Source organism: Peromyscus eremicus, chromosome 3 (assembly GCF_949786415.1).
Source record: "Peromyscus eremicus chromosome 3, PerEre_H2_v1, whole genome shotgun sequence".
NCBI lineage: Eukaryota > Metazoa > Chordata > Mammalia > Rodentia > Cricetidae > Peromyscus > Peromyscus eremicus.
In genome coordinates, this window is record NC_081418.1 from 36228990 (window position 1) to 36241852 (window position 12863).

Below are 12863 nucleotides of genomic sequence, written 5' to 3' on the forward strand. Positions count from 1 at the left end.
AAAGCATTCCAATCAGACTCAAACATCTGTAGTTCATGTCTTTGCCTACATGATCTGTTTGACACAGGCAACATCATCAAGATGCGGAACCGAGCCGTTTTCCTACAGTCAATGAAAGCAAGTCTGGAAATGAACACATAAATAATTAAAGGAAAATAAAGCAACAGTAAAAAGCAGGTTGGTAGGCAGGTAGAGAAGTCAATAATAACATCCACGTTTCTGTCTAGAGTAGTGGTTCTCAACCCTCCTAATGCTGCGACCCTTTAATACAGTTCCTCATGTTGCGGTGACCCCCAACCATAAAATAATTTTCGTTGCCATTTTATAACTATAATTATGCAACTGTTACGAATTGTAATGTAAATATCTGTGTTTTCCAGTGGTCCAAGGTGACCCTGGGAAAGGGTTGTCTGGCTTCCAAAGGGGTCGTGACCCACAGGCTGAGAACTGCTGAGCAAGTGAGTAGATGAGACACGCACAGAGAGAGATAGGTTAGATGAACTCTACAGAACAGGACTCATATGGAGGTGAGGGTGGCAAAAGGCAGTGAGGTGATGTGACTTAGGGTTAGGATACTCTTGGGATCTCTAAAGGGCAGAAGATGGTGGGAATTGGACAATTGGACACGTGGTTTAGAAGTTCCTAAGGATCTTGTCTGGGACCAGAACTAAAATTAAAGCCAATGATAGTCTGAAGTCAGGTAGAAGGGTGTGCAAATGAGGTGATAGGAGGGCGTTTAAAGTAATAAAAAACGTGATTTTTTTTAAGGAAAAAATGTTCTCAAATAACAGGAACCACAGAAGTAGAATCACAACAAACAAGTATCTTAGAAAACTGTATCCTTTTCCTCTTCTGGATGGATTAGCTTTTAATTGTCTGGAATAATCAGGTTTATAAAAGGAAATTTGTTACTATGGAAACAGGCTTTCAATATCAAACAGGCAGTTTGACCACAAAAAGGTAATTACTTTAGTTTTCCCCTTAATTGCATGATTTCTTGCTTTTCAGTAAGTGTACATATACCCTGTTGGACAGAGCTGTCCAGTCAACCAGGGCTGTGGTGAGCCAAAGCATAAACATAGGTCTCCAGCCAACCTCCTGAGCCGGTGACCACTGGGTACCCCAGACCCAGACATTCTGGGGCTTTACTACTTTGTACACTATCAGCGTGTGAAACTCTCCAAATTCAAATAACCATCCCACTTTTTCTCCCATGAGCAAATCCCCTTAGCCAGGCATCTCACGGTCCCTGTTAGTCTATTCGAGGGTAGAGTTCGAGTATTCAGCTCCATTAAAAGAGTAACTATACAGGATTTCAAGAAATATCAAAATGTTAAAACTTTATGAAAGTTCTTATGGTATCGGTCTCTCCTTTGGATCATAATTCCACGTTGTTAAACTCAGGACACACTCATGTTTAAATAAGTTCACTAACCTTTTCCAGAAAACGTTGTATAGCTGCTTCCTGGCGCTCCATATTAGCAATATATCTATGTCTCCCGATGGAAGAAATGATCTGTGTCTCTTTTTCCAAAAGCTCACACAGGGCAGCTTTCCTCTCGGCTTGACTCGAATATTGGTCAATTTGTGTAATTTCTTCTTGCCGCCAAACTAGAGGATGGGCGTAAAAGGCTCATGAGTTGTCAAAATCCATGGCTTTTTTAAAAACAGATTTCTTTTATTTTTTAATTATATTAATTTATCTAATTATATTAATATTTTAATTTTTAATTATGGCTGTGGGGAGGTGTGCACATGAGTATAGATGCTCTTGGAGGGCAGAGGTGTCGGATCTCTCTGGAGCTGGAGCTACAGGTGATTGTGAGATTGTGAGCCACCTTCTGTGATTGCTGGAAATCAAACTCAGGCCCCAGCTCTCCAACACTCAAGATAAAACAATTTTGTAAAACTCGTAATTCAAAAGCACTAAGTGTTCTTAACAGTTTTGGGTCCTCCACAACCGATCCTCTTTCGTTTACTCTTTCAGCTTCTACGAGTCTGAAGACTTTCTTCGATTTTCTCTGTTCTTTTTCCCCTTTCTCTATCACTTCTTACTCCATCTTAGGGTCTGCTTCTCTAAGAACCCAAAATAGTAGTTTTGTACACAGTAGTTTACATTAGTTATCACATTCATCGAATCACAAATTTTAGATTAACTGCATTATGCTATAATAATCCTTAATGTATTTTAAAGCACTGATCACTATAAATAAAGATGATGTTGCATAAATGTATTCTAAGACCATATCATAAAGCTCCAAAGAGCAGTGATTTAGTAAGCCCATTCTGTCTAAATATAGACCTACATCATCACATATGAATTTATATGGCATATGTCAAACTTAAATCAAAGTTTCTAGACTCACATATGTTTTTAATAAAGGTTCTATTCAAATCCTTATGCAAATGGAATTTGGGGAAGAAAATTCTTTTTCACTTCACATTTCAAAACTGTCAAGCTTATACTGACAGAAGCACAGGATAGGAAATGACCTTAGGAATTAAATTGCTCAGTCCTGCATCTGAGCACGTACCCTCCTTTCAGTCGCTCGGACAGGAACAATTTGCCTGACACAGAACCAATTTCTTGAGCTACATGCCATCCCTTTGGGCAGCTGAAGGTAGTGTCTCATGTCTCTCTTACATTTTCCCTTCTCAAGACATAAACACTTCCATTTTTAAATTGTGCATTATATGACACAATTTCCTCTCACATCCAGGTCAACCTTTTCCTGTTTCCTTACACACCACTCAAAGTGTGCTATCAAATTCTGTCAAAATGGAGGCTTCCACACAATACGCCCCACACTCTCCTGATTGAAGTGACAAAAATACAGAGGAGGGAGAGGGAGAGAGATAGGAGGCAGCAATGGAAATAAGAAAAGAATTTGATATGCCAATAGCATGCAGAACTCCCAGGAAACATAATGAAGATTTGGGTGAATAAATTTGTGGACAAATTTCTAAACAGTCTTAGTAAATAAGAAACACAGAGCCAAATACAGAAGTAATAGCCAAAGAGACCAGAGAAATAGCGAATAGCCACAACTAGCCTTAGCTTACCACCACACAGTAGCTTCCACAGAGAGAGCTTCTTCCTGCCTAACCTGTACTTTTATTGCCTTCCTGTTCTGCCTTCTCATTGGCTCTAAGCCCAGCCACATGACTTCCTCGTCACTGCCTGTCTATACAGACCTCCAGGTCTCTATGGTTGGTACTGGGATTAAAGGCTCATGTCACCATGCTTGGCTGTGTCCTTGACCACAGAGAGACTCTGCCTGCCATGTGATCAGATTAAGGGCATGCATGGGCTACCACCACCTGACTATTGTTTATGGCTCACTGACCTCTAATCTCCAGGCAAACTTTATTTATTAACATACAAATAAAATATCACATTTGAGCACAAATAAAGTATCACCACATAAATTAAAAATAAATCATCCCCCAAATATGCAAACACCGTTTCCCCAAACTACTTCAGTGTCACCTCAGAAAGTGGGTCTCATGGAAGAAGGTGGTAAATCTCAATTCGCTTGATTGGGAGCTAGAAAAGGGTAGACTTTGAAGCCAGTTGATTACCATGCCTTGAGAAAGTCTCTGAAATGTCTAAAGAGAATGTCTAACGTTTTAAATCACAGCTGAAAACAGTGGTTAACTGTGCTGGTTTGTAGAGAAAAAGAATTCTTGAAACAAAGTATAAAGAAAGGGGATAAAGCAATGGGTAATAAGCTATGTTTAAAATATGGGATGATTATGCTTACATATTAGTGTGTGATTATATTACATATTAATAATTTACATATTAATGTTGTAGTTTAAATAGAATAACTTCGAAGATTTCCAATAATTATTTTTACTTATGTGCATGTATGTCTGTCTTGCGTGTATGCTGCAAGTGTCCATAGAGGCCAGAAGAGGGCGACAGATCCCTACAGCTGGAGTGACAGATGGTTGTGGGCCAACCAGTAAGTGCTGAGAGCCAAACATGAGTCCTCTGGGAAAGCGGCAACACCCCTCACCACTGAGCCATCTTTCCAACACCCAAAATAGAGGGATTTTGTATGATTACAAGGGCATGATATTCTCAAGAGGCATGTTTGAAACAGAGTGACACCCAAAATTGAAATGGCAAGTTAGCCAAGATGAGCAAAATGAAAACAGACTCTGTATCATTCCTATAAGAAATGTGATGGAAGAACTCAAAACTCAGTGCCTGATGTGAAAGATCAGTTAATGACCTGACTGTGATGGATGGTGACACCAGATATCATGTGATCATGTTCCATCCATCCATCCACATGCGAACACAGCTACAGTAAGTCTACGTTACATTGCAGAAAGCAGGTCAAAGTACAAATGGGTTTATTTATAAGTACCCGGCACATAGGAGCCTGCTGAATCTCCCGGCAAGCCAATGAAGCAGAAGCTGTCATCTCTTGTGAAAAGGGAACTGAGGGAAAGAGTGCTGGGAACCCGCCCAAGGACACACTGCTAGGGAGTGGTGGTGTTGGGACCCAAGCTCAGGCAGTCCAGCTGTGTGGAATACACTCTTCCATCAAAAGCAGAAACTACGCTATCCTTTATTTTGAACATGGGACTTACCAGTTGCCCCATTACTGCTGTGGGATGGTCTATATGTCAAATGTGTTGCTGATTGGTCAATAAATAAATCACTGATTGGCCAGTGGCCAGGCAGGAAGTATAGGCGGGACTAACAGAAAGGAGAATTGAGAGAACAAGAAGCTGGGTGAGAGAGACACTGCCAGCTGCCACCATGACAAGCCGCATGTGAAGATCCCGGTAAGCCACGAGCCACGTGGCAAGGTATAGATTTATAGAAATGGATTAATTTAAGATATAAGAACAGTTAGCAAGAAGCCTGCCATGGACATACAGTTTGTAAGCAATATAAGTCTCTGTGTTTATTTGGTTGGGTCTGAGTGGCTGTGGGACTGGTGGGTGAGAGAGATTTGTCCTGACTGTGGGCCAGGCAGGAAAACTCTAGCTACAAATGGCACCCAATGTGTTGGCAAGAGTTTCCACCTAAAACCTGAGTGAAAAGATTCTAAAATGGAGCTAAAAACAGCTCCTAGTTGTCTCTTTTAAGCTAGCGGCAGCCTGCGTGTTTGAGCTACTGGCGGGTTCCTGGCATGTGCGCTCGACCTGCAGTATGGCGGGAATGAGGCCTCTGTAAGTGGCACATTAAGCTGTGTGGTGGATTTAGCCTTTGCTAGTACAAAAAAAAAAAAAAGGTTTCTGGGCTACACGCTGCTTTGATAGAAGCATAGACCCACTATTTCTGAGAGTTGATGGCTCCCAGAGCTGGCGGAAAATGTACCACCGCCATGTTGGGAAGCTGAAGTGGGCGGAGCCAGCAGCCATAGCGCCAGCACCGTTTCAGGCTTAGAAGGCTGCAGTTTAAAGCAATAGGCTAAAGCTAATATAAAAAAATAAGCCACGTAAAGATGGCTACCACACAGAAAATCTGGATTATGTTCTCTTTGATATTCGTAACTGAAGAAAAACATTTGATTACAAAAGCTGTTGAGTTATGCCAAAATGTATATTTTAAAGGTACCTTGATTTCAAAATTTGGATGTAAGGATATGTTGCTTTGGAAAGGAGACTCTGCTTTTATTTCCACAGAAAGCCAGAGGCTATGGATTTGTTCCAGATTAAGATACATCAGGTTTGACCAGCCAAGACCCCCTGAAAGGTCTCCGATGACACCATGGCCCAGATGATCCAACATCCAGAATGGTTTCAAGGCAACTGGCTCAGACGATACATCCTCATGGACTACTCCATAATCCTAAGATAGTCTTTGTGTTTCCATAAAATACAGCGCCCCCCTCCAACAGGAAGTAGTAAGAGAAGCTACGCCCAAATTCCCAAATATACCAAGCTGACTTTGGAGATGTGTAAAGGTTAAAACCTTTTTAAGAAAAGAAAAGGGGAAGTGCTGTGGGATGGTCTGTATGTCAAATGTGTTGCTGATTGGTCAATAAATAAATCACTGATTGGCCAGTGGCCAGGCAGGAAGTATAGGCGGGACTAACAGAAAGGAGAATTGAGAGAACAGGAAGCTGGGTGAGAGAGACACTGCCAGCCGCCACCATGACAAGCCGCATGTGAAGATCCCGGTAAGCCACGAGCCACGTGGCAAGGTATAGATTTATAGAAATGGATTAATTTAAGATATAAGAACAGTTAGCAAGAAGCCTGCCATGGACATACAGTTTGTAAGCAATAGAAGTCTCTGTGTTTATTTGGTTGGGTCTGAGTGGCTGTGGGACTGGTGGGTGAGAGAGATTTGTCCTGACTGTGGGCCAGGCAGGAAAACTCTAGCTACACATTACAAAGGCAATTATCCAGTGGTCATTTAAGTCTTTCCCTCTACATACAAATAGCATTTAAGTACAGTGTCAGGATGGTAGTTTAAGGAAGCTCCCAGAATGTATTCTGCTCACACAATCAAACTTATCTTTACTCTGGACTTTAAAAAGCCTTCTCTCTTGTATGGTTATTGCACCTGCCAATGTCCTGTCACTTCTTTATTCATTCAAAACACTCACCAATGTTATAATGAAAAAGGGGCTCTGTGAGATGCCAGGATGTACAAAGTGAGACAGCCTAACTTTCTTCTTCAAGGGATTAACACATTTCCTAGCCTTTCTCTAATTAGATAAGTGATAAGGAAAAAAGTCAAAAAAAAAAAAAAAACAGTTTCTGCTTCTCTTTCCATTTGCCATCATTCAATGCCCACCACTTTCCACCACTGGGTTTTAAGAGTTTGTTTGAATAGATGCATCTCTGTCTTGTTCTATAGACATGATTCAAGCAAATGTACTCCCCTACTGTGGTGCTATGGGCATGGTTACTTTCTTACCAGGCTGCAGGAATATTTCAAAATGTATTTCATTTATATGAACTTATATAGTTAGAAAGTGTTTGCTTTCTATTAAAACTTCAGATTTACTTTAATAGTCACTAGGAATTATAAAATGAATATCTAAAGCCTGAGTGTGGGTTTGGACCTTCCATTTATAGCCACTACCTTTTATAATATTGTGTTTTGCAATTTTATCAGGCTATTTCTTTGTCCTCTCATATTTTAAGTTGAAACCATCCAGATCAGGTCAAGGATTGCTAGTCCTGTTCTTTGTTAGAACCCACTCTGTCCTTTATCAGGAATACATTATTCAAACACTGTCCAGTTTGATCTATCCAGCAAGAGGATTCTGAAACACAAAAGCTAAATTATCTTCAGCAAAAATTGTAAAATTTTTATATTATATTATGGAAATCCAGGAAATCTATGATTGATGAGTGTGTTATTTAAAAGTAGCTTTACCAACCAGAATAAGAAATATGACAAACCCCATATACCAAAAGGCAGTTGATGAATAAAGGGAAATTGTTTGCTTGTAGAAATAATAACTGAGAAGATTTATCTCACAGGATTACAAAGTTGCTCCCAAAAAGCAAATAAAAGCTGATTGGTATTAGTGGGCTTATTTTATTTCCCAGCTTTATATCAGAAACATCCAGAGCCTAAAGTAAGTTTAGGCTATGAGGTTATTATCCAAACTAGTCTGGAAATTCCAAAGAGGGGTGTATTATTCTCCTATATCAACAATTAAGACTTGTTGAAATCTGGAAATACACATGAATATTCAAACACACATGTAGACTCAAGTTTCACATTTTTGTTAGCTACTTGCTATGACATTTGAAAAGAAAGTAACTTATAGAGCTAATTAAAAACAAAAACCAATGAATCTTAATTTTAATTTTAAAAAAACCTCTCCATTAGATGAAGATAGCAAATCTGTATTAAGGGATAAAATACATCAGTATATTGTCCCAACTACCAAAGAGGAGTAGAAAGTCACAGGGCGGAGACATCTGAACTATTCAAGGAGGTATGATGTATGGAAACCAGGAGGGAGTCTTCCCCTTTTGTGTGACATGTGTCCCTGGAGATGACAATGAAAACAATCAGGAGCACTGAGATGTGCTAGTTTTCTGGGGTTGCTGTGATGAAGCACATGCAGAGCTTGCTGCATTCAGCAACAAAATCTCATTTCCTGACAGTTCTGGAGGCCCCAAGTCCAAGAGTAAAACACTGTTGGGTTGTTTGTTCCTGTGCCTCTCTTCTCATGGTCATTTCCCCCTAGTGCTCTGCCCAATACTCCACCTATGTACAATCAAATGTGTTTATAGGGACACCAGTCCTTACTATGTTAAGGCATGCTCACATGCCTACTGATTTTTTTTTATTACCTCTTTAAAAAATATATTACCAAATATGGCCACACTTGAGGTACAAAGAATTCAAATGTCAATGTAAGAATTTTGGGGGAACGCAATTTTAATCAATGAAGAAGCCAGTAACTACAAATAATTTTGAGGCAAAATATATCAAAAAAATGGTTAATTGGAGATAATAAAGTTAATTTGTCCCCTAAAGTTATATTCTTAGACAAATTAGGGCTGCTGTCTATATTCCATATTCACTCTGAAACATCTTATTTGAACTTGTTATCTCTAAGCAAGAAATCTCGGGAGCTACAGTAGTTTGTCTGCCATGGCAGTTTACATGCATCCACACTATAAAATTCTCATCATAAACTGGAAGGCCGAATGACCTGAAAAGGGACAACACACACCAAACAAGACTGTCAAAATGAGAAGCTAGAAAGAGAAAGGGATAAAAGTAGCAGGAAAAGGTTGGCAGATTTAAACACACAACAGTAAACAGGTGAACACCTAAATTAAATGGACCTTTTAAAACAGAAAAATACAGAGCAAATAGTTTTCTAAAAAAGTATTTATACTTGATTGTCTCAATAAGCACATTAAATGTAAATTATTATCTAAACATTCCAATGAAAAGGCACAGGTCATCTGATTAGGTTTTAAGGATAACATAAATTATATATTCGCCAGGCAGTGGTGGTGCACGCCTTTAATCCCAGCATTCGGGAGGCAGAGGCAGGCAGGTCTCTGTGAGGCCAGCTTGATCTACAGACCGAGATCCAGGACAGGCACCAAAATACACAGAGGAACCCTGTCTCAGAATATATACATATACATATATATCCTGAATATGAAAACAGAAAGAACAAAAAGTCACAGAATAGTGAGAGGTGTGTCACACTAACAGTGATCTAAAGAAAGCTGGGGCTGGGTATTGAGATGTACACTTGAAATCTCAACAGGGGCAGGAGGATTGCAGGTTCTAGGCTAGCTTAGGTTACCAAGTGAGACTTTATCTGAATAGAAGAAAGCAGGAAGAAGAGAGAGTGAGGGATGAGGAGGGAGGGAGGAAGAGAAGCAGAGAGGGACGGAGACAGCAGGGAGACAAGGAGGAAGGGAAAAGAATAGATTGGTGGTGGTCCAAGTTTATCATAGTCAAGAATGATACAAGAAATAAGGAAACTCATAATGACAAAGGTTTCATTCCATTATTCGTGTATGTATTAGGACATAATTCTAAATATTTCTTCACCTAACAAGAGAGGTTCCAACTGAATCAAGCAGTACCTAATTGAATTGCAAAGAAAAACTGAAGAAACCATAATGATAGCTTGGAATCCCAGTGCCTCTCTCTTAACACCTAATAAACACATAAGTGGAAAATTAGTAAATACACATATTTGCATAATACTCTCAACCAAGTTGACATAACTGATATTTGCCAGCTATCACTTCCAACTACAACAGAACACAAACATTTCTCAGATACAACAGAACATTTTCCAAAATGACCTGTTTTATTACTAAAACAAGTCGTGAGAAATTTAGAAGGACTCAAGTCATGTAGAAGTATATTCCATAACAAAATTAGAAATCAGTAACAAAGATCTATGAAAAAATCTTTAAACAACATACTTCAAAATAATCTGTCAAAGACAAATTATAAAGGTAATCAGAAAGTATTTTGAAAAGAAAGAAAATAAAACTCAACTTAACATAAAGTTGGGGAACAGCTAATGCAGCAGTACCTGAATCCAGATCTCAGAACAATGATCTTTGCTTTTACCATATGATGAGAAAAAGAGCAGTAAACTGCACTAACAGTAAGCAGAACAGAGGAAATGATAATAAAAGAAGCAACAGACAATAATAAAAACAAAAGAACTCATCTGGGACCTGTCCTCTGGTGCATGAGCGGCTTTTTGGAGCTTAGTGCCTATGGTGGGACACTTTGCACAGCCTTGGTGCAGGGAGGAGGGGCTTGGACCTGCCTCAGCTGAATACGCCAGGCTCTGCTGACTCCCCATGAGAGACCTTGCCTTGGAGGAGGTGAGGGGGGGGTGTTGGGGGGGGAAGGCTAGGGGGTGGGGGGAAGGAGGACAGAGGAATCTGTGGTTGATATGTGGAATGAATAGAAATCTCTAAATAAAAAAATATTTTAAAAAAATAGAGAAATCAATAAAAGAGTAATGAGATTGTGAATCCATAGACCAATTGATCGGGGGAAAAAAGAATAAAGACAGAATTACCAGTATTAGGAGTTTGGGGGGATATTATTACAGATCCTACAGATAACAAAAGGATAATATAGAATAGCGTTAATATCTTTATGTTAGCATGTTCACGATTATACATGGAATAAACAAGTCATATAAATGATGCAAACTAACAAAGATAAGTACAAGAAAATTTATACTATAAATAGATATATCTATCAAAGACATTACATTTAGAATCTCGAGCTTTCCCACAAAGAAAACTCAAGGCCTTGGTGACCTTACTGGTAAATTAGAAACATTTTAAGAACAAAATACTAATTCTATACAAAACTGAAAAAAAATGAAGAAAAAAAGAGTACAGCATTATCTAGACATCAAAACTAAACAGTAGGATAACAAGGAAAAAAATAAAAATCTACAGACCAAGATCCCTTAGGAATCTATACAGAAGTCCTAACCAAATTTTGGCAATATAAAAAAGGTAATACAATGATTCTCAACCTGTGAGTCATGACCCCTTTGAGGGGTTGAATGATCCTTTCACAGGGGTTGCATATCAGATATACTGTATATCAGATATTTACAATTCAAACAGTATCAAAATTACAACAAAAAAAATTTATGGTTGGGGGTCACCATAACATGAGGAACTATATTAAAGGGCTGCAGCATTAGGAAAGCTGAGAACCACTGAGGTAATACATCATAAATAAATGGAGTTTATCAAAGAATGCTGGATTGGCTTAACAAATGAAAAATAATTGATATAAATCTCTGTATCATGGACTACAAAAAAAAGCTATCTAATTCTTTGAATATTGAAAAGGCAGGTGACAAAATGCAACATTCATCTCTCCCCCTGAGAGAAAAACTTCTCAGATGTTTATGCATAATAAGGAGTGTCTTCAGTCAAATAAAGGACATTACTAAACACCTAAGCTATGATTAAATAACACTCACTGTAAAAAACTGGATGTCTTCTCTCTAACATCACACTGGTCCATTCGATGCAGATAAGAAGTGAGTCATCACTAAAGTCAAACTCATAGCAGACTCTTTCATAAAAAATTTACAAACTTGTTTTAAACATTACTTAGAAAAGCAAATGATTTAAAAAAAGCTAATGAATTAAAATAGTCAAACCTACTTTGAAAAAAAAACTGAACCAAACAAAAACACTCAGAGGACTAATAGCCCCTCATTTCAAGATTCATGCAACTAACAGTAATCAAGAATGTGTGATATTGGTAAAAAGTTTAACAAATAATTCAATGGAACAGTATAAAGGTTCTAGTAGTTATAGACAGAGCCACGAGTAGACAGTTAACTGATTTCTGATAAAGATGAAAAAGCAATTCAGTGGAGAAAAAGCTATTCAGTAAAAAAATAGTAATAATAATAGGTTAAAACAAATTTATTTCCACACATACATCAGGTAAATCAACTTTATAGGATTAGAAAATAAAATGTTCTCTTGTCATTCTTGTTCATATCAAAAGTCCTAGCTAGTTCAGCAGGAAAACTTTGAAGTCATACTTCCTAAGGGAAATAACTGCCTTTATTTCACAGTTAGCACAGGCCCTAATTGTCTATATAAAATCTAAGAAAGAATCCAAAGTTAACAAGTGAGCTCAGTGAGGTCTGAGGATAGAAAATTGATGTATATAGGTCAATTGTGTTCCTATATACTAGAAACAAGCACCTGGGGTTTTTCTTTAAAATTTCCTTTTCCAGTGCTGGAAACTTAACCCAGGCAAGCACTCTACCACCAAACTGCATCCTTACTCCTGTTTAAATAATACCAAAACAATTAGGTAGAGGGGAAAAATTAATAAAACATGTGAAGGGATTTACATGTCAAAAGACAAAACACTGATAAAAGAATCAAAAAGATTGAAACAAATGGAAAAGATATACATATGTTCATAGGCTAAATATTGTTAAGATACTGAAAGATATATAATATCCGTAGGTTCAATATTGTTAAGATGTCAGTTATCACAATTTATCTAGAGATTAAACACAATTCCATTTATACTCCCAGCAAAGGTTTTTGTTGTTGATACTGTTGTCTCAAGACAGGGTTTCACTGTGTATCCCTGGCTGTCCTGAAACTCACTCTGTAAACCAGACTGGCCTTGAACTCACAGAAACGTGCCTGCCTCTGCTCCTCGGTGCTGGAATTAAAGGCATGTGCCACCACCACTTGGTCCAAAGATTTTGTGTATGGGTGTTTTTGCCTACTTCTATGTCTGCAGCACCTGTGTGCCTGGAGCCCTGGAGAGCTGAAGAAGGCATAGTATTTAGGCAGTTGTAAACTGCCACATGGGTGCTGGGAATCAAACCCAGGTCCTCTGCAAGAAAGGCCAATGCTCTTAA

General features: G+C 38.5%; 1 protein-coding gene across 1 annotated transcript in view; it reads right to left on the reverse strand.

Moving 5' to 3' along the window:
* Window positions 1–12863, reverse strand: part of Iqub (IQ motif and ubiquitin domain containing) — a 71594-nt gene that overhangs the window by 22043 nt on the left and 36688 nt on the right. The window contains exon 8 of the mRNA XM_059257434.1: window positions 1436–1611. Coding sequence (XP_059113417.1) covers window positions 1436–1611 — 176 coding nt within the window. The remainder of the gene's footprint in view (window positions 1–1435; window positions 1612–12863) is intronic.